Below are 23,361 nucleotides of genomic sequence, written 5' to 3' on the forward strand. Positions count from 1 at the left end.
TTTAAGAGTAGGTAAGCAAAAATTCCACCCTCCTCAAGACAGAACATCACAGTTGTGTTATATATTAGGTTCTGCATCTGACTTTGGACGGCGTTTAGTCCCAGGTAAATCATTTTCAGTTTGGTCTCTTGAGCAGGCCACAGCCCCTTTACTCTCAACTGACTCATTCGCACCCCCTCGAACCCACGAGGCACCAGTTATGATGATCTGTGGTAATGATGTACTGAATGTTGTCGGTTACAAATGCAACATCTTGGCAATTTCCCACTGTTAGAGAATACTGGCTTTGTAGACGCTCTTGAATGGGACTTATTTGTAATCTGGTTTGTAATCAAGGAAATGCAAGCAGCCATCATCCTACAGCTTGATGACTCTCAGAGACAGATGTCCGATAAAGGCAAGCTTAGTCCTCTACCATCTTCAAAGAGTAAGCCGTTGCTCAGTGTGCAATTCTGCTCCCAGGAACATTTTTTATCTGAGACAGGCGAAGACTTACTAGTTTACCGAGAACCCTTATTGATCTAAGAGCTTCACAGTTTTCTGAATGTTTGGCTGGTAAATGTAAGTACATTCAAGCAATACTATCAATCATCCGTATAGATATGAAAGGTTGGTCTCCTGCGCTGCACTGCTAGTGTTCTGGAAAAAAAAGCCTCAGCGCAATTCATGCTGACAGATAGCAGTAGGTAGATAATCTTGCTTCTACCGTAGAGGAGCCTTCCTGGAGAGTTGTCATTTTCTGTAACCTGTGGGTTTTGATGAACTGGTTTACTAACTGCCGGCTCTGCATATGTCACAGTTAGATCTTGCTTTGGGACCAGAATGTAGATGGATTACACCCATTTCTCAACTCCAGGAACACCATTGCATCTTTCTGTAATGAATCTGTACCTCCATTTTAGTTAGTTATTTTAGTGGTATTCACAAATACCTTTATTCAGCATTAGTCTTTATTGCAATCTCGACCGCTTCGGTCCTCCTCCTAAATTTTCAGTAACCTCTTTGGGCGATTTTTATGCAGCTCCGACCCAAACAGCAGAAAAATACCATCTAAAATGGTGGGCAGGTAAGGGGCCATTGTGGGCTGCCTGACAACATATTTTGGCTCCACCCGTGTCAATATGAAGACCCACCAAGAGCAGGAAGTCTACCCCAGTCACTAGATGGCAGAATTGTGCACAGCATGTGAATCTAGAGATTTCATGCTCATGCACTTTTATTCCAAGAGTTCATGCAATTCAAATTCAGTCTATTCACAGTAATTACGACAGTGCCATAATCTGGGTTTGTTCACCCAACTTTATTTGAAACACTATGATACAAAGATGGTTTTAAATAGCTCCTCTGGGCTGTTTAAAGTTCATCCCAACAGTTGGCTGTGTGACCTGCAGATTGGACAGACCGCCATAATCCTGAAAAGAGGGCATAAAAAACACGGATTAGATCACAGAATGAAAAATACCTGCTTGACAAAAGCAGAGTTTTAGAAAAGGCAGATTTGGCCCGTAATTTCTTTATCGCAGGTTCAAACCATTTTTACAATGTACTATATTTGAAAAAACTGCTACTATGTCCTAATTTCACTGCAAGAACCTTATCATGAGACTTAAAAACTAGGTAAGTACTATATATAAAGTGCTAGGAGAATTTTAAAAGCTATAATTATGAATGGGAGATTAACGTGCAGGAGACAGCTTCTATTTGTTATGATAGTGAAGGGTCAGTGTGTTGTACTGAAAAAACAGAAAAGGTCACATTACATATGGTACAATTGTCTGTATTTGATGTGCATTACCTAACGATTTAGTAATTGTATGCAATAAGTATCTGATTTGACAAACTGGGACAATCTCTTATCCAGCCACCAGATAAGAGCCAAGGAAAGTAAAACCACTAATGGTAGAAAATGTGTATTACAACTACATCATCAAGTCATCCAAATGCCACCGGCTACCTACGCTGTACCTGTATTTGTTCTTCAGATGCAACACACCATTTACTTAAATCATATGTCCCAAGGTCACGTCATTCTAAGTTCAAATACGAACAGGCACACAGCTCAGTAGGTCAAGGACAAACATTTTTTCTGGTACATATTTACACCACCACTTTTAGTCCTGCTAGATTCATGCTGCTATGTTCTATTAAGTTCGAAATTCTGAAAAGGAGCAAAGTTGACTTTGAACACTCAGGTTAGGTGTTGTGAAATTGCGTATTTTTACAGTGCGTTTTAAAAAGGTGGAATGGGCTTTGTAAAAAGTAATGCCTTTCAATCAAGTATTGATAATCAAAACTTCATCCAAAAATATTTGAACAAAAGATCTGGCATCCACTAAAGTAAAACTTCATCTTGACATGGCATCCTCAATAGGTGACTTGACTGAACAATTCCTACTTAGTTTGCCAAATCATATAGAATTATTATGAATCTTTAAATGGACCAAAGCTCTAGCAATGCCTGATCCCAGCTCAGAAACAAGTGACAATGTGTAGCCGTGCCAGCAAGTATGGCCTACAACTTGAAAGTAACTCTTTAGTGACTAGTGAATTTAGTCACTCAAAGCATACATGCCGACTCTGCCACTCATGCATCTATTCGTCTAACCACCGACTCATTCTGTTCTTGCCTTCCCCAACATACCACCCCCCCTCATATGAAAACAAGAACAATTATTTGCACAATAAATTAAGTGATAAACGATAGAAAAAAAGTCAGGCTGGCAATAAATGTGGCAGTGAAACTAATACACTATGGACAATAGCATTCCAAGGTGTCCTATGGAAGGAGTGGCCAGGAAGGATGCAGTGCAGACGAAAGCGCAATCAGTCAGCCCAGCAGCACTGTCTCTTGATCTGCAGTATATTTTAAATAAAAAAGGAAAATTAGCTATAAAGGGGGAAAATAAAATGACTGGACTACCAGCCTTGTTTTCAGATCACAACGAACAGAGCGCTGTGCTGTCAGGCTAAACCTTGAACAGAAAATCTCAGGAAAATAACTGCCTGTTGTATTGTATACGAAGGTTCCTAAAAAGTTTTGATTTGATAGAATAAACAGAAAGAATACGAGTCTAAGATGCTATTTGTCTAGGCGTTAGAATGTATTCAGTATCAGAGGACTGCTACAAGCACACGGGTGCCATTGCACGGTTTCAATAAGCATTAAGACCTAAAAATGCACCGACTGAATACCCACGTTGCATTCTCAAGTTTACAAGTTTGTAGTTTAGTTTCCAAGTTAGTCTGTGGCCCTGCTGTTTTCATTTTGTTCTAGTTACTGGGTCTAGTGCCTTTAAAACGTCTGGTTTGTTGATTAAGGATAAAACGTGAAATTTTATCAACCATTAGAAAGGTGTCATGGTGGTATTAGAGGGAAGTTTTGCCAGGTTTAAAAATGCTGGGTCACAAGACACCAACCCAACCCAACTACATGCAAAGATGTAGGTTCAATACTAGCTACTTTTCTGGATAGGTAACTCTCTAGTTTGATAAGATGCTTGATTACAGCCAGATTTCCTGCATCATTTGAGCTTATCTTAATGAGGGCAGTGTTACCCAAATAAAGCATACTTCATGCAGAAAACAAATGTCATTAAAAGACAGGTAGCGCAATGGCTTGGAGATACTCAGTGTTGCTCCCAAAAACCCCAGCCTCCCATACATTCACAAAGCAGATACATTGTCTGAAAGTCACAGGGTTTGGTAGGGATATATGTTCAGACCCTGCAAACACGGGAAATTCTTTCAAATGTTTCTTTCCCTGCATTATCTATGACCAGGTCACGTAATACCATGATCACTTTCGATGCAGGTTTAGTGCATACAAGAAATAGGGGCAGCAACTCCTACTGTTGCATTAAAACATGGCGCACAGGTCTGGGAATTTACATTCCCAATCACCTCACCAAAAAGGCAAATACACAGCATAGCACCTGAAAGGAATCATTCTTAGCACAATATGAAAACAGAAACCTTCCCTGCACCAGCATTAAAAACAGAGCTGCAAGCTGCAGACTGATTCAATATTGTAGCTAGAGTTCTTAAAAGTAGTAGTGAAAAATTGACAGTCATTCAGAATTGGAAGTGAACAAAATTCTTTGAAAGTGTATGGACTACTTAGAGCAAGCTATACCAAAACACCAGTTGTAGCCACATCACACTATAATGAAAAAACTGTCACAATTATATGTTGATGTGTAGGCAACCAGCATCAAAAATCAATTGCAATGAAGGGGACAAGGTTACTAAACACTGCCAAACATGATATTTAATACGAGTTTGTAGTTCTCTATAAATTTAGCCATGCCCACCAGATCTCCAAACACTCTCCACCTTTCAGTGTACAATACCTACCATCAGCCTAAGCATTTCCTTGGTGTCAGGGTCGACTTCAATGATTTCCTGGTCGAGGGCAGAGACCTATAAACATACAAAGACAATGATCACCTTTCAAATTAACAGAACAGCATACATGGCTCACGCCAACATGCAACTAGTAGTAAAGCAACGGACTTATGGCTTTGCCACCCAGAGGAGCAGACCTTAATATAGCTTTGTGCTATCACTGTGGAGTGCGAACAAACAGTTAAGACCATCAATTTGCAGGTTGCAGGTTTACACCCAAGAGCCAACTTTACCTTTCACTACTTTCAACAATTCAATCAATGCTTATTAACAATAACAGCACATAACCTGAAGGAAACTGGAGGGGACATTTTCTGCTGTACTTGGAGAGCCCTTTGACTTCCAGGTTTTCCCTGCAAGATTGTAGTTGCATATTGACCCCCGGGTCAATTATTTGTAACATGGAGGAAAAACAGTACAAAAGTCTTGTGACTTACTGTAGCATTTAAAAACCAAGAACCATAGCATACAAAGCACTATCAGGAGACAGTCGTCTACGGTTCAATCAGGTCTGCTGGCCTTCAGCACCACAAGCCACACCATATAACCACTGGAGGGGGTGCAGTACTGATCTACAATGTAGATCTCTTAAAACGTGCGGCTGCCTAAAGGGCCAAAAATAAAGTGTGTCTGAAAGTTACATTCACTGGTAAGGATCGAGATCAAATCCTCCCAACCTAAGAAAAACTTTTAATGTACTTTCCTGCACTAACAATGGCAGGGTCACAAAGTTCAATGGTCACTTTTGATGCAAGTTCTAACGTCACCTACATTAAAAAAGGTCAGAAACCTTCTTGGCACATCAGTCAAGCAATCTTATTTACAAAGGAAAATAAAACTACATTTAGTTAGATCTGCAGATTCAAAGAAGAAAATGGCAAACAGAAGCTTAATTTGATCAGTATTTTTCCCCAAAGCAAATCACCAGTATGCGTTGTAAAATGGGGTTGAAGGCACTTCTCTGCCATCATATCTTAATGAGATGGAGACATAGCTGCCCTTAAATAAAACATGTTAAAGGGACAGAATAAAAGTAAAAGCACAAAAAAATAAGCCCAGGCCACCAAAACACAAAGGGGAAGGAGGTGGGGCTAATATTTCCGGGTTTGCAATTTTCCATTAGAGGCTTTTTTCAAGTGACACTCTGTAACCATGTTATCAGTGCTCCTAAGAGGGCCTTGGCTTGCCATGTGATTGACGTCAATGAAAAGAGGTTATTCTGCCGCTTCTTGAACTTGTTGCAGTTGGATCTCAGATAGGTCATCAGCAGTCCAAAGAAAGGATTCAAAGACTTGAGAACCCTTCCTAGATACTTTATACCTCGACTTGTAGTGTACCTGTGTAGTTTATGGATATGGGTGTTTCTTTTAAGGGGGGGGGGGGGGGGGGTGGGAGGAGGCAGACCGTTTACTTCCAAACGGTCAGGGGCATTACTTCCAGAACATTCAACTGATTACTATGTAAATGAAGCCAGTTAAGTCGACTTCAACTCGTGTGATGTTCAGCTGTAAACAAAAAGCACCCTTCTGCAATAACACTAATAAAGTAACTTATTTAAAATGTTACAGCTCACAATCTGTGCATGACTAATGCAAAACTAATTTCATTATCATCTCAATTGCTAGTTATTGTTTCTAGTTATAGTTCTAGCAACATCCCCAACCCTCTTGATATTGGGGCTCTTTTTTGTGTCAGGACAAACGGTTTGTACAAAGCATCTATGGATCTTTTAGAACGTCTGTGCATTTAGAGGGCCAACACAGACGAGGCTGAAATAATCCAACCAAGATAGGAACACTGATCAAATCAAAGTGAAGCAACAGGAGGACTCATGAAAGTTCATGCAGATGGTCAACTGGCGCATGAATATGTTGAGTCTCTCAGTGGGGTAATTAAGGCCTCATGAGAAGCCTACCAATACAAGGTTCCAAAAAAAGATGGTGGTAGCACTTAAACTTTTCACAGGCATGTTACCTTCACTGGAAACTGGACGGTGTCAAACGAAAATAAAGCAGGACTATTCTACAGCTAAATAAAGACTGAAAACCTGGGACCGCTTCGTATGTTGCAATGATATGGGAAACAGATACAGCCTCACTGACCCGTGCAACCGTACAAGTTGCTTTGCTAGCTAACACAATCTAGGTTTTTATTTCTAGAAGTGCTGCTGTCAGGAAATAGTTGTACAAAGGCTAGACTTTAGCACAACTAGTTTTCCAAATTGAAGGAAACCGCAAACCCATAGTAAGTCCCTTTCAACGTTCAATTACATATACCTAAAGTGCTGCTTTAAAAATTAGATCCAAACTGAACACTCTTCCCGACAACCATCTATTTTAAATTGACGGCTCAGGGTGCTGGGCTTTATGGTATGATATCTAAGCCACCCCTCAAAGGGGGGGAAAAAGAAGAAGAAAAAAAGCCTCTCGCACACAAATAAAATCAATCACTTCGAACAAGGATTGCAGTCAAACAAGTGAAGTAATTGCTGAAATTATGGTCAGCTGGCAACTTTTACTACTGTACGGATTAGGTTAAGACTAAGTGGTACATTTTTCATACCAAACAATTCTACACAGCTACAAGTAGTTGGGGGCGCGGGCTGAGGAAACATACCTCAGGGACATAGTTATCCCTCCTTTCTCTTTCCTCCTCCTGCAGTTTGATGGAGATGCCTCTGACCGGGCCCCTCTGGATACGCTTCATCAAATGGGTGACATACCTGCACCAAGAGTACACAACAGTTTGCATCAAAAGAAATTGCTGCCATACATAAAAGGTTCAGTTTCTTAGTACAGAAAATACGTTTTTAGTATCAGTGTTAAGTAGGTATATTAAGAACCCAGAGGCCTAGCAGTACCACTTAAACTACCCAACGGTACAGTTTCACAAACATGGCCCAAAGAGGTCTCGGATCCTGGCGCAAGGATTCAACTCTGCATTGAGGGTACCAAATAGAACCCTATTCATGTAGCAAAACAAGCAACAAAGAATACAGTCTACACACACACACACACTCTAGCAATAAAACAAGGACTCACAAAAATGAGCATGTGAGAGATCTTCTAGAGCAGTTTAATTGTCTGAAAGTCACAGGGTTTGTTAGGGACAGTCAAGAGACCCTTCAAACACGGGAAATGCTTACAAATTTTCTCTCCCTGCAGTATCAATGATCAGGTCACAGAATACCATAACCACTTTCGATGCAGGTTCAGAATGAAAACAACCAATTGCTTCAAAGAATACTATGTGTAACAGAAGCATTCATTCAGTATTATCAAATGAATATCCCATTTTGTAGACTAGGGACAGCAGTTCTTAACCTGGGGACTGCGACTGCTTAGAAAGTTAGCAGATTATTATAGTATGCATATATAAACAGAAAGTTGAATTGAACATTTAAAAAAGTGTGGAATTGTAAACTAAAAATAAAGCTGGCATCCATAGCTTGATTCATGGGTGTAGAGTAAGTACAGCAAGTCGGTAGCCTGATGTGACACAGTGGTATGTGTTGACAAAAAGAATGCATTAGGTGCCAAAAATGTAATGCTAGACTTACCGTTTCATCTTTTAGAAATAAAACCAAATTTTAAAACGCTCCAAGATTCTCATAGAAATTTCGATTTTTGTGTTTGTCAATTAAATAATCAGAATTTTTCTGTAATACTGGTTTCCGTATTTTTGTAACACTTTAGAGGTTCACACAGTGCAAATTGAGTAGGTCGGGATCTTCGCCTTCCAGTGATGATTCAGTGGGAGGACAAATAAGTTGAAAGGTTAAGGACCTTTGGACTAGCAAAGTTTGACGACTTCAGTCTAAAACATTAGTACTGACTTGCTGCTAACGAAAGCCTCAACTGTTTAACCCCAACTACAGTGCAGTAATCCTGACAACTATCCCTACCCACCTTACTCTACAACTTTTAAAACATGTCAAATATCTGATATCAGGTGCATATATTTTCTGTGCCATTTTTATAGTTCTATTTTCTTTAGTAATTTCTGAAAGCCAGCGGTGGATTACACTAACTCATCGACAAAAATAGGTATTTGACACCAGTCTGCAACCAGCAGTTACAAGTAATAGCACTCCCAGTGGCTTAACAGTTGCTTCACTGGACCAGACTCTCCCCTTTCACTAGTAGAAACTTAATATAAGTTACTATCGCCACCCCCCAAAAAATGGTTACTGGCAAACTATACCAATAAGAACGGGAAAAAAACCTCTGTACCACGTCAAAAACAAACACCAAAAGGATGTGAAATGTTGACACCCACTATTGTGCACTCTACTTGAAAACGAGGTACACAGAGAGGACCTATTAAACTATACTGGCGGGACACAGGATCCATCTTAACCAGGTAGTGCCAGTAAACATAGATCGGTTTCCAGTTTCATGTTTAGATACCTTCTACTAGACAGCGCGCATGTACTTTGTTGCATGAAGTATTGTTAGCTTACAGTAGGCTAAGCACACATAATTACCACTGGTTGGCATCATGGTCACTTATTAGCGTACTGGGTTTTATTCCGCTTCTTGCATTTGTCCCTACCCTGGAGCATGGACTCATTACTATGCCCTTACATTGCTTACTTTTAGGCACCACCTTTTTACGGTTCATCCTATTTAGCAATGCATGCGCTGTAAGGCATATTGTGACTAAGAACAATGAGAGGCTCGGAGACTGCCTACTGCTCATCATTGGTTGGCTTCCCTGTCACTGATTTGCCACCCTTTTATTCATATCCAATCTTGTGTCTGCAGGCCACGAGAAATCTACTCACCCTCTTGCTATGTATGGCGAGTCTGATTTTAATAGGTTGGGCTATATTAAGGATCTACTTGCCCCGTCTGGCAAGTTGACAAAGAACAGGTGTTCTGTTCAGTCAGAAAATGAAGGAACAATAAAGATGCCTTCAAAACTTATTTTTATCTTGTCACTGAGCCAGCCTGAACCTAGCTCAATGTTCAGAGACCGGTCAGAAGTCAATTTACAATTACTTTTCCTTCTGCAACTGCAGAGTTCCATTTTTGTAAAGTGGACTGACTGACCTGTATATAGTGTGAAATAAAAGTCTGTAGAATATTAGACTTTTCCTAACTCATGTAAATAGACGACACTGTACAAACATTTCAAGATACATTTCATCAATTCTGAAAGCCTCTTTTTTTGTACTTGTGTGATGAAAAATTGTAATATGATGAAAACAAATCAGAAAACTTTACTTGAAGTGCAAATGAAATGTTTTCTGAAACCCTATTTTCACAGATTGTTAATACACTATATAGTTTTATCAGTAAAGTTGCAAATAAGTGGTAAGGTTTTTGACCATTTCTTGCAAATTTACTGTCTGTAAATGACAGCGCGCTACCACATTATGCTTTAAATAAAATATTTGCCAATGATCACACAATGAGACTAGTTTGTGGGCCAAGTACATTACAGTTAGGTCAAGTAGATTATACAAGTTACTCGACCTGCAGATGTAGTAACATTTGTATGATTTTTCAAGGCCTGGCTTACCCCTCTCATGGAGCATTTCATCTTTACAATGGCAGTTGCTGCTACCACTGCTAGCTTGATTTTCAAGCACTACTTTTTTTTGTATGAAGTACTCCCTTACATTGTGTGTGTTTGAGCCGTCTCCTTCATGTGTATCTCTCCAGCTGTGCTCTGTTGCCCAATCGCTTCTCCTGGCTGTCCTCCCTCTTGCACTCACCCCCGTTTCTCTCCACTGGGGCACTCACTAGCACCCTCTGTGTAGCTATCCCTGAACTTGTGCTACTTTCGCTCCTCAACTCGATTCTGCATCCCCTCTCCATCCCTCACACTTGTTTCTTTTGCAACTTCACCTGTGTTACTTCACCATTCCCAACACATCATTCTCCCTCCTAACCCATCCAACCTTGCAGCAAAGTTCCCCGACCATCCCCAGCTTTCTGAAAAACAACATTTTCTTTGGTCACCAATCCAACTGATTTAGTGATGCTGCACAGTACCAGACATGAAATCCCTCGCAAAGCCAATAGGTCACAAAGGCAAGACCTACAGGCTTTGCCAATGCTTTTTTGTATAAGCACTCCACAAGAGTGCATTTATTTACCAGCAGTCTCCCTAGTGCGCTTCTCTTCACCTTGTCACCCGCATGTTTCTTACACGTCTTGGGCCATTATGTGTTCATCCTCATGGGCTCCCAACAGTATTGCCTGCTCACAAGTGTGCGCTCTCCTCCCAGTTACAAGTTGCCCTCTAGCCCATTTGCTTTTCTCCCACATTGGTCTCCTTGCACGTTTGCTCCCTGCACCTCCCGTGTTGCTTCTGCGCCCCCCCACTCGTTCAGCTTTCCCTCACTCGTTCTGCCCAAGTGTTGCTTTCTCTACCTGCTTTACCCATGTTGCATACTCCCCCGTTTGGCCCTGTGTTGCTTCCGCCTCTTCCTTCTATGCTTCGTCCGCCCCCCCCCCCCCCCCCCCTAGAAAAAGTTTCAGTGTTTTTTTTAATTTGTTGATCTGAGATGGATCGACAAATAAGAAAAAACTCACTATGCTCACACATGTGGCGTGACACAATAGCCCCTCCTCCCTTATTTAGCCATGCTACACAGCATGAGACTCCAATTGGTAGCTCAACAGCATCCCTGAAGTAACTCAAAGGGAAGCTCAGCACATCTTTCAGAGGGTTTAAGCACACTGAAGACAACACTGCTCATTTCAAGAACCCTAGGGTTCCAGTCAGCCAAACACAAAGCAGAACCTCATCCCAACACACAACTCTGCTGGCCTGTGAGGCATGCAACATAACCATGTGCATCTACTTTCAATCTAGCAAAGTCATAAGGAATTTGAACAAGCTGGAAGCCCCACTCTATCCATCACACCATGTTTGTGAACAACAGGCCAGGAAGGAAGAGTGTCAGGAGGAACCAGGGCAGGTTCACTTGCGTGTCAGTCTATAGAAACCAGAATGGAAGTGTGAATTGGGTTTATAATCAGCAAAGGAGAGCAGGGGCTAAAGCTAGATGTCAGATCCACATCGAAGCCTCGCTCTGCATGTGTGTGTGTATATATGTGTATATATGTGTATATATATATATATATATATGTGCACATATATATATATATATATGTGTATATATATATATATATATATATATATATATATATATATATATATATATATGTGAATAATTACATGTGTCTGTATGTGTCACTTTAGAACTCCTAGTTAAATGGTCATTCAAGGAGAGTTGGACTGACATTGATGAGGTCATAGCCTTTGGGCCAGAGGGCACGTGCTCCTCCAGCTGGTATTCATTTGCCATGTATATCGTTATGGATTCACTTCTTACCTTTCTGCTCACAATCCAGCTTGAAATGTGTGGTTGTTCATTAGCGAAGTGTTAACTGATGTGGTCACTATCACATGGTGATCAAGTTTGATAGCAGACATTTTTCTTTTACAGAAGTTCTCAGTATAGAAAAGTCTGGAGACCATTGCTGTACACCATGGGCAAAACGTATTAGCTCTACCAATGCTTGTTACCACAGATTACAGACTAAAACAAGGCAATGGACAAATCACCACAAAACAGTTGGACCGTTCACGTGACAAAGATTAGCTTGCACTATTTTTAACTTTCACCATCTATTTTACTTACGAATTGCTACACTGACAAAAAGCAGATGTTGATCTTTGTCTAAAGAATACCATGAGACATCTGGACAGCTATTGTAGACTTTTAGGGCCAAAGGTAGAACAAACTATGAAACTTCTGCTCTGGAAGTCACTTGTTTTCAGTAAGCACAAGTTCTGGGTGATTTAGACAAAATGCATTTTGAAAACTAAGTCCAACTCACGTGTGTGAAACCTAGCAGCCTTAAAAAAAAGATGTGTGCGCAGCCCTTATGTTACAGGTAAGTGCATCAAATTTGTTCGCAGGTAAACTCTTTGATGGTCGTTGTCAGAACCTTTACACAACAGCAATTATTATTATTATTATTTTTTTAAACATTTGCTTTGGGTGCTTAACCCCTTCTATCCTGAGGACAAAGATTCCAGCCTCAGCAGTTATACACAGAGGACAGAAGCGGCCACTCCTCTTCACACAACAATGAAATCCCTCGGTTGTTTACAGCAGAGAGATTTCCTTTTTTAGGTTCAGCGTTCGACCTAGTGTATACTTTTAGTATACTTCTTATGGTGTAAAGCGATTTCATTTGTTGGTTGCAGTGCCTTTAAAAATTATTTACCACTAGTGGTCAGTTCCTCCTTTTACTCCCTCTTTGTGTTTCAGAGCAGTGACCAGCTACTGTAGCATTCCACTTTGGTTCCTTTAACTGCTGCTGTGACTGACTACTTGTCATTGGGGTGTTTTAGGCTGGTAGCTGCCAGCGTTTTATTGCAGCATTCCGACCCTCCCATCTCCTAGGTCGCTGACATTTGGTAGGACTTTATTCTAGTGCTGTCCTCGTTTACCTCTGGCTCCAAAAATAAGCTTATTTTAAGCAGTTTTTAGGTCGAGTGTGCAAGCGCCCCAACATGTTGTAATCTATCTGTGGGCTTTTAACACGCCCACTGTATGCCCATCACTATCACTCGGTCATGGGCTTGCCTTTCAAAAATCCTTTGGTATCATTGGTAGATGCTTCATGATTGTCCCCCCTTGGGGCAGTTTTGTTACCGCCTTGGCCATCGACCCTGTTACATGCATAATTGCACGTCGGCAAATGCGTTTGACTGAGAGAAAACTTTTTTCCTTTTGTCTCCCCTTCGTGCTAATGGCAGCTGTGGTGCTTTGAATCAGCTCACTTATGTTAACTGTTTTACTTTGCATTTTCAACTTAGGTGGCAAAAAAAGTCCAGTTAGGTATTTACAATGCTAATAGCTCTAAATCAAGCACACACAAGACCCATTGCATTACAAATGCTTGTTTATTTCTGAGCCTCTGAAGCACAGGAAAGGCTTCCAGAGGCATTTTTTTTGGTCAATTTAATGACAATCAGCGCACAGCAGTCCCTACACTGAAAGTGAATTGACCCACTCGGCTAACTTCATTATCACTGCTTTGATGCTCAGGGGGCTATCTCAGCCAGTACCAAAGAACACAGGAGAGGTATTGCTGAAAAGGGGAGACTCTCCCCTTTCTAATGGTACCTTTTCCAAATTGATCCCTGCAGTGGCCCCCTTAGGCAAGGGCTGCTTCCCAAAAAGGGAAAGAATTTTGGCCCCCAGCGGGCAGACTGTCCTTATTTTTAAGCCAATCTGCCCCCACCTCTCCACCCAGAAAGCAGGGACAGAATACCACTAGACCTCATGAATTATAGATAAAATATGTTGGTGAGCGGCCCCTTGGTGAGAAATATTTTGCCCATTTTCTGGCTTCAGGAGTGGGCAGAAAACCACTAGACACTGGGGTTTGTTATATAACATGTCCTGGAGCGCCACCCTTTGGGCATGGGTCAATCCCCATTACATAAGGCAATATTATCGTAATTTCCTGCAACGCTCCCCCCACCCTTCCAGGGGCATTTGGTTGGCAGAAACCCTATTAGATCCCAGTTTTTTTTTTTTTGTTGCATCAGTTGAGGCTGCCTAGCATGACCGCCAAGCCCCCCTACCCTCCAAAAATTGGGTAAGGGACCTCCGGCTCCCCTGGGGAGGAATTTTTTGGTCCGGTGCAGATTCCAGACCTTTCAATCACCAAAACGTGAAGAAAATGTTTTTTGCAGCCCAAGTTTTACCTGTGCAAGGGATTACGGGTAACAACCCTTTGAGAGCCATGCAAGTCACCCCAGCCTGGATTGCCTTAGGTGTCTAGTTACAATGTTGCAAAACGATGGGTCAGTTTAGTATGGAAAGTGTTGATGTATTTATGTTGCATTTTGGGAAGTGTTCCTGCTGCAGGCACTAGGCATACCCACACAAGTGAACAACCATTCTTATTGGGAGACTCAGAGGAACACAGAATAGTAGAACAAGTGTTACTACCAATTATATTTCTGTGCATTTGGATCTTCCAAATTTAAGACAATGTGTAAGAAAAAAGTAATCTACCTTTTGTGAATCTGCCAGTGTGAATTTACAAATGCCCATTTTGTCCTACTAAATTTCATTTTTTTCTTTTATTTCAACACTTGGTTTCTTTGGGAAAACCTTGGGGGGGGGGGGAGGGGGGCGGCGAAGTTTACACAACTGATCCCTTGCTTAACAATTGTGTCTAGTTTTCAGAAATGACTAGGTTTCCGGAATCCACCATAGGTTTCACACCAGTTTCCACCACAAACTGGAAGGGTGAAAGCACAAAATGTAGGGAAAAGGTCTCACAGTAAAATGTCAAAAACTGTCTAAAAATTTGGTTTTCTGAATGAAGTCCGTCTGCTCCTGAAAGCTGGCGATTTTAGCACTGCAAATCTTTTGTTGATGCCATTTGCAAGGAAATACAGACTTTTCTGAAGCACTATCATTTTTCTGTCCCCACCCACAATCCCTGGATACCTTTAGAATCCATACGATGTTTCGAAGGGGGGGTGGGGGCACAAATTTGGCGTGGGTAGATTATGTGGACAAAATCTAAGGAGGAATAAACGTGAACTACCTCAAATAGCCCAAAAAAGCTGGGGGTGCTGAGCAGCCAAAGGGTTAAAAAAATAAAAATGTTTAAGTCACAGTGTTGTGCCATATCAATAGGACCTTAAAGGGGATTTAGGGATGGGTAATAGCAAAAGATTTTTAGGTTTAGGAAGGGTACTGCTTAAAAGGAAGAAATTGGGTGTTCGGGTTCAAAGAGACAGCAAGGGGTTTTTAGTGTTCAGTGATTGGCATTGTTAATGAGTTGCAAGGGTTTGGAGTGTGTAGTTGGGGTTAATTATAATGTGAAATATAAAAAGGTGTACACCAACAAAATATATACATCTATCCCCAGACACAGGCACACAGAGGCTTAAAAAGTATCATAAAAAGATAGAATGTGTTACCTTTACAACACAGTAATCATGTTTAGTATCTAAAGCTACAGATGCCTTAAAAAATACTACTTAAAATCTAAGATGCTATGTGAAGATAGGTGTGGTGTTAAAGTACAGTGTGGTAACATTGAGATAGGTAATTGTGATGTACTTTACTACAGCTTAACTACCGGCAATACAAGTGATATTCCTACAATGACAACCACCACAACCGATGCACATTAACTATTAGGAGTTAAATCTTAACATCTAAAAAGGAGGAAGGTTTGCTGCAGTGGCGACTCGAGAAGAACACCCCTTGTAACCTACTTAGCTACCTCTCAAACTAGAAACAAAAGCATAATTAACCTTTTAATTTGGAAACTATACAATGTAAACCACGAGCAGTAATACAGGATTAGTAGGATCAAAAAAACGGATTGTAAGCACTTACAATTCTGTACTTCTGCGTGAAGCAAGCAGTAAGCACAGAAGAAATGAAATGATATTGAAAACAAACCCCACGGTGAAGTACTAACTACCCATGGGGTCATCGAAACACCCACAAATGAGGCTGATTTCTCGCTGTGCAAGAGACAGGAGGAACCGAGACCAGCAGGCACACCATTCACTCACAGGCCTTGTATAGTATTGCATTTTACAGGGGCTTATGCAACACATATCAAACGGAGCTGATCCATGCTAAACTTTCATGATAACCAGTCACATGGCTAGTCCATTTCCACAGGCTGTGTGCAATTTCGTTTTAAGCTGCTTTTTTTTTCTTGTTTTTTTTTTTCTCAAGAGTGCTGTTTAGAATAACCCGGTTCTAAATATCAGTGATCTTACTAAAAAACATGACCTGTGCCATACAGGTCCAACCCTTTCATTTCAGTTAACTCTTCCACCTGGCACACATCTCAATAATAATACTTTCTGCACATTCTTTATAAGCACATAAAGAGCAAATGTAATAAAAGATAAACTCATTAGGAATGTGGGGGAATCTCAAAAGGTGGCCACTAGCTTCTAATGTAGTTCCAACCTGCAGCGGGAAGACAAGGAGTCAATTTCCTGTAGTACACGATTTCATGTAACAAATGTTTTTCTGGGGGGGGGGGGGGGGTTTAAAACTAACTAGTACTGAAAGGAGGGGGGGGGGAATAGCGGATGGATCACCCCTCGCACTCAAACCCTTAGCTTCCTATTGTTTTCTGCAACAATTACGATCATTCATCCCATCTCCTTCCATCCGTCAATCACGATCCCTTCCTCCAACTCTCACCTACTATTAAGGCTACAAGCTCTCTCCCTGCTAAATTTATTTCTGTATACGTTATCTTTAAATTCCGTTGCTACCACTATGCTATTAGTTTTCCTCCAAAACACCTATCTGCAGGTCAGTAACACTTATGACAGTCTATGAAGAGTGTAACATTTTGATTTTCTCCCTGGTATCCTAAACAAATAGTAACAGCTCTGACCTCTCTTTACAACTTCATTGCTGTGCATCTCCCTTTCGGTGCCTCACAGGCGAGGAAGCAAGCAGGCTGGCAGCTGAGAATCTGTATGTGGATACGCTGTCGTAGAAACTATGTGTTTCTACTACTGGCAGCACTTCTGAGCAATCTTGGCGATCACACAGTTCTGCATCCCAAGTTAGACACGCTCCCAATACTTCCACAGCGTTTGCTAGGAATTTCTAATTTGGGACACAATGGCGTGGACATATGACAGTCAAAGCTACAACTCTAGTGTCAGAATTGCTTAACAGCAGAGTAAAAATCCCCCCACTATCGCTCAGACCAGATGCCTTTGAAGAGGGAACACCAATGTGAAGCTACAGAAGATTCTGCAACAATGGCAAATTACAGTGTAATCAAAGAACCAGGCACAGTCACATGTACACCACATCCCGAAAGCAAAATCAAGGCACAAAAACTCCTTATCTATGCATTACTTAGCAGTTCACAAGCCCTCACTGGAGACCTGCATAATAACCCACTACTGGAACATCATTTAAAGAGGAAGGGATAGATTGTGAGTAAACGGGAGATTATCTGACCACTTGCAAAGTCAAGAAATCTCTGCAACAAAAACACTCTAAACGAATAGAGGGGGAAATACTTTAAGTTCAGATACTGAAGTAAAGTGGTATATAAAAATAGCTGGTGGAAAACACCAGAACTAGTGACCCTTCCTGTCCCTCTTAGAACAAAATCTGGAAGAGACAAAAGTCTAGGGTCGGAGCAATACTTTCTGGCTGGAAATTCAAACAGTGAATAATTGAAAGTAAATGCAATGCACAGCGCTACCAGCAATATTTACAGAAGTTGTGTTCTGGCCAGATCTTAGACACGACACTCAAACCATGTGTTAGGTCACACATACGTACTCATTTACAAACCATCGGTTCTGGACCTAGAGTGCTTCATTAAATCATGTTTATGTCTATGCAAGTTCTACTCATTTACAAACCATCGGTTCTGGACCTAGAGTGCTTCATTAAATCATGTTTATGTCTATGCAAGTTCAAGTATGCGTCTTGTATTATGCCAGTGTAGCCACATCCGATTTAACTGCACCCTGGCTACACAGGATGTCCACTCCAACAACTTACTCCATCTAAGTGCAAGTACATAGATACCTAACAGGTCAGAGGTTTCTCACCCTGCAATTTTGTTGCGGAGCTTCTTGCTGGGGATGATGGCGATTTCCTCGCAAACTCGCTTGTTGGTGTGGAAGTCATTACCCAGCCGGGTATAGTACTTCTCGATGATGACCCGGGCGGCCTTTTTTACGGTCTTAGTCCTCACGCGTCCCTAGAAAAAGACAGAAAAAAAAACTGTGTTCAAAAAAAGTTTCAAACTCGTCAGTGTACACCATGCTGTAATAGAAAAATCTTCAAACTGCAGGGATGAAGCGCAACAGCGTAAGTAGTGTCTGGAAGTCACAGGGTTTGATAGGGATGCAAAACCCCTCAAACACGGGAAAAGCTTCCAAAAATTTCTCTCCCTGCAGTATCAATGATCAGGCCACTGATGGGACCGTAATCACTTTCGATGCAGGTTCGCAAGCGTGCGATGTGACCTCGGCTCCCAAACCTAGTTTGGGAGAGTAGGCCACACCATTTTTATTTATATTAAATGTGCGCTTTATGCCTACTAAACAAATACATCTTACACTGATGCTATAAAGTCAAACTTCAATTAAGACGTGTCATGGTTAAAAAAAAAAAATACATAACGGGCATTCTGAGAAACTGTCGGGGATTATTTTAGACATTACCCAGTTAACCCCACGTGAGAACTCCAACGATACCAACTGGCTCTATTTTCAGGTTTGTTCCAAAGCCATACTAATAACAATGCTATGCTATACTAATTGTAACGTGCTAGCACCTAGCAGCACCCAACATCGCAGATAAATACGTAAAAGTATCAAGATGTCTATACAAGCCGAGCTTCCCTGCTACCCTTACTAGTGGTAGTCACGTATTACTAACAATAACAATACTATGACACTCACTTCACTCGCGTGTGGTTTAAGATAAGAATTCAAATTCATTAGGCAAAATACCCTCGCTTTCATTCAAGAGCCCACAAGCGAAGAGCCTACTGTCTAAATGTCAAACATTCCCAAACGGTTAACTTTAACTAAATACTAAAAAATAAAATAAAAAAAAAAGTGTGGGTCCCAAATGAACCATGAAATGCAGTACATGGCGCTGCGGATGAATGTTAACCCCTCACATAACCACTACACGGCAAAACCAGACTATACGACCACACTCCCAGCATTCACTTTTATTATCAAAATAAATAAAGGCGATCACAGCAATAGACACAAAAACTAAAGCACTAACAGCACCTCTCAACACATAACGTGCGGCACCATGAAAAAAAAAAAAAAAAAAAAAAACACAGAACAGCCCAACGAACAGAATCCAGGAGAGCAATCATGGAACTAGAAATAATACAACAGCATTAGGAACACGAACGTAAGCACCGAAAAATAATGGATTTGCTGATCAACCAGCGCACTTCCGCATGGGTACCCAAGGTATAGAGAGGGTCGCAGGGTGTATGCACCCACCTCGCCAACCAACTCAACAATACACAACACTGTCAAGTGTACTCAAATCCAACGTGTAGTGAAGCTTAACTAAACAGATCTACTGATCACAAACCTGTAGTAATTAACTATAGCCAAACCTTAACACATTAATCTGCCGGTACCATGCATATTTTTAACTGCAGTTCTATTTTTCAAATAAACATAAATCAAAAGATTTACAGCACTAAGGGGAGGCGCGACAACGTCAATATGCAGAGTTTGACAAAAGGAAACCCGACAGATACACTTCCGATCGCTCGACCCTTCAAAAACACACGCGTGTACCGGAGTTGCAAGTTCAGAAAACTCACAGGGGTAGTAAAAATGCAACACAACCAAGTATAGTGATCTCCCACTGCCAACGACTAGGCCGAACCAACATCACACATACACTCCCTCAAAACCTCTAATCTGAATCAGTAGCAACCTCTGCTCTGCACCGAAAGACCCAATGAACCCATTTCCTCCCTCCGACAAGAGCGGCCTCCAGTCCGGTTCTCTTCCCAACCACAAATCGCCTAAGTCTCCTCTGCCTTCCCAGTCCAAACAGGGGCGGCAATTTAACAGCTGTGTAGACTAGACTCCCTGCTACTCTACGGGTCACAGATTTTCCCGTACGGCCTGGATGGGAGCGGATTATACACCGGAGAGGTATCAGAATAAGACCCACCATGTTGGACGAGGCTGATAGAAGAGGGCAAAGGATGCCGGGAGAAAAAATATAAAGGTGCGGAAAGAGCGTCGCTTGTCCAAAACGGGTAAGCAAAGGAGCGATGAGAATTAAACAGCGCCATCTAGTGGTCAAATTTGGTTATGCAACTTGCTGAACACTGAAATCGGACGCGACAAAGCAGCGACCATTTTAAAATGTCCACCTTAGTACTAATGTCTGGGAGAATTTTATGAGGAAACAAAAACGTCGAGTGGGTCTTATAAAAATATGAGGATATATTAATACCACTCAAATCGACTTACTCGTGTTTAGATATGTGCCCTTTTAAATTATGTGAAGTGTGTTATTGTCGATATGTTTATTTCAAATTTTATTGGCAATAATTGTACTTATATAGCGCTTACCACCCCTGTTGAGGCGTTGTACGGGCTGCCGTCGGAAGTATAAAAGAAGTATGTGTTTTTTTCTCGTTCTCCAACTACAACACTAAATTGCGTCATCTTTGCTCGCCCGAGTCAAACGACATCTTCAGGAACGAGTATTTGCTTTGAAAGTAATGGAAGTGTAACCAGGAAGTGGTCTGAGCGGTCTGTTTTGAACATGTATACTCATGTATGCATGGAAATATGCTGTTTTCTTATAGCGCGAACTTGGCCCAGAGGCATTAGAGCGTTGTGCAAAAGAACCCTCGAAGAAACATCAGCGTTGAATAGAAAGAAACAAACCGTAAAAAGTATTAGTAAATGCAGAAGTCAAAACAAAGACGTGAAACAAAAAAAACAACGGGGTTACAAATTGTTGTAAATGAAGACAAAAAATTGAAATTCTTTAGGATAAGAACGAAACACAACTGGATGTATAGGTGCTTTAAAGTTGTGTTGTATCAGGGATAGAATTGAGAAGGGGGGGAAGAACATGGAAGGTTTGGGGGGGGGGGGGGTGGAACTCTGGGGCTGAAATGGAATTGGCAGTTTCTGCTCCATGTCCACCCTGTGAAAACTTATAACTTATTAAACGCTGCTTCAACAAGGAATTGCATGTGGACACTTACTTCAGTTTGGCGACAAGTGGAGAACCCCATGGTCACAGGGTGGAGCATCTTTCTTCTCGGCACCCCTTTCATCAGGAATACATTGCCTGGGACAATCGTTGGGCATTGTTCGGGAGTGGCATTGCACATTGTTCTGGTGTTGGCCAATGCTGGACTTCGAGCGGCAGGGGCAGCGGCAAGTTCCTTCTAATTTTGGGAATTTTCTCGAAAGTGCGACCTTCACTTGACCATTTGCACGAGACCTTGACGCGAGGTCTTGTGCAGGACGTGAACGTGCTTCTGCGTTTATGCAGTGTCTCGTTTAGTTGCCTGGCAACGGACGCCTGCGTTGGCGCACATCTAGCGACGTGTCTTTGCATTGTCCTGGCAACGTGGGACACCTCTTGGGTTCACATTTGTATAGTTGCTTCGCAACGGATTTCTACCCGGATTGTGGAACCTTGTGTTGTTTCTTCACACGTCAGCTGCCATTTGGATTCTTCTTCTTTGTGCATGTTGCAGTATGTAAGTTTGTAAAGAATTCTCCATTGGTGAATCGTTTGCAGGCTTCAGCGGTGATTCACACACCGATTTCCATGTGACTCGGATGTCTTTAACATGGCAAAAAGTTATGTATTGGCGAATTGTTGTCTGTCTTCGACAGTGATTCGCGCACCTTTCTATATACCACACATCATCTTTGGGTTCTCATTTGTTACCTTTTCAACAGCATATTTCTTTCGATTATCCTATTTGTAATTATGCATCAGTCAATTATGCCTCCTATTCCATTTTTAGCATCTCCAGGCTTACCCCCCTGTCGAGTTGGAGCAGTGGAAAGAAGGTTTTGAGACTTATTCAGATGCCATTGAAGGAGAAGTATTTACACAAAAAAGAAATCTGCTTTATTGAGGCATTTGTTAGGAATGGAGGGTAGAAAGGTATTGAAACACTTGACTCAGATTTTGGTCACTGGCGAGGGTGATGAATTAGATGAATATGAGTCAGCTATGAAAGCTTTGGATGCGCGTTTTAAGAAAAAAAAATGTCATCATGGAACGGCATAACTTTTATAGAAGACAACAATTGCCAGGTGAATCAGTTGAAAGTTTTGTGGGGGATTTAAGGGTCTTAGCATTAACATGTGACTTTAAGACATTTGAAGATGAGGTGATACCTGACCAAGTAGTTGAGAAGTCTAACAACAGGAAAATACAGGAAAAACTCCTGACAATATACGATTCACTTTGGAGAAGGCAATTGAAATCACTAGCATCATGGAAACGACGATGACATTTATGGAGCAAATGAGTATTAAATCTGAAGTACATAGTGTTCAGACACAGAACATAATCAAACAGATGGATAAAAAAGTGGATCCTTTCTCTAAAAAGAAGCCTATGGAGCGCTACCATTGTGGTAGTAAAAGACATTTTGGCAATTCTCAAGGGTGTCCAGCTCTAGACAAAGTCTACAATAAATGCAGAAAAAGGGGTAATTTTATCAAAGTATGCAAAGGCAATTGGGCAAAAGAGCTGATAAATCGGTGAATGTTGTAGAAGAATGTACTACCGAATGTCTAAGTGACTCAGAAGAAGATGGAATAGTATTTGTAGTACAAGAGAAACAGGATATGGGAAATCCTGTTAAGAAACCTTGGTGTGCTATTACGATCAATGGGGTTATGTTTGACATGATGGCTGACTCTGGGTCCTTGTGTACATTAATCAGTGTTGATGAATGGAACAAGATACAAAAGGGGGAGTTGGTAAAATCAAAGGTGAAACCGATACCTTATGGGGGTGAATCTATCAATCTAGTTGGTGAGTTTGCCCCAAGTTTGGATTTCTTAGGAAATCAAACAAAGTCAACTGTGTATGTGGCACTCAATGGAGGAAATTTGTTGGGGTGGTTGGACCAAACGAAGTTAGAAATCGTTTTAGATCCAAATGGTCCCAAACAAGTTCTACTATGTAAGGATGTAGTAAGTGCTGTTTCATTAGATCATTGTCCTTGGGTTGAGAAATTCCTGGACATATTTACCAATACTCTAGGCAAGATTAAGGGATTTTGTCATATTATTCAGTTGAAAGCTGGAACAGAGCCTGTTGTCAATAAACCTAGACATGTCCCTATAGCAATCAGGGAGGAATTAGTGAATGAGAAATTGTGTGATCAGAATATCATTGAA

At 41.2% G+C, this 23,361-nt stretch overlaps 1 protein-coding gene and 3 non-coding genes across 4 annotated transcripts; all 4 read right to left on the minus strand.

Moving 5' to 3' along the window:
• Positions 1 to 1,281: 1,281 nt before the first annotated feature.
• Positions 1,282 to 20,224, minus strand: RPS17 (ribosomal protein S17). The gene is made up of 5 exons (XM_069222311.1): positions 20,138 to 20,224; positions 18,022 to 18,173; positions 7,021 to 7,126; positions 4,354 to 4,419; positions 1,282 to 1,412 (listed from the first exon to the last, which is right to left on the minus strand). The coding sequence occupies exons 1-5, from the start codon at positions 20,138 to 20,140 to the stop codon at positions 1,332 to 1,334; spliced, it is 408 nt and encodes a 135-aa protein (XP_069078412.1). The 5' UTR covers positions 20,141 to 20,224; the 3' UTR covers positions 1,282 to 1,331.
• Positions 3,681 to 3,813, minus strand: LOC138286247 (small nucleolar RNA SNORA71). The gene has a single exon (XR_011201911.1). It is a non-coding gene; the product is annotated as a small nucleolar RNA SNORA71 (small nucleolar RNA).
• Positions 7,485 to 7,615, minus strand: LOC138286250 (small nucleolar RNA SNORA71). The gene has a single exon (XR_011201913.1). It is a non-coding gene; the product is annotated as a small nucleolar RNA SNORA71 (small nucleolar RNA).
• On the minus strand, positions 18,292 to 18,421 carry LOC138286249 (small nucleolar RNA SNORA71). The gene has a single exon (XR_011201912.1). It is a non-coding gene; the product is annotated as a small nucleolar RNA SNORA71 (small nucleolar RNA).
• Positions 20,225 to 23,361: the final 3,137 nt, after the last annotated feature.

Source organism: Pleurodeles waltl, chromosome 3_1 (genome assembly GCF_031143425.1).
Source record: "Pleurodeles waltl isolate 20211129_DDA chromosome 3_1, aPleWal1.hap1.20221129, whole genome shotgun sequence".
NCBI classification, from domain to species: Eukaryota; Metazoa; Chordata; class Amphibia; order Caudata; family Salamandridae; genus Pleurodeles; species Pleurodeles waltl.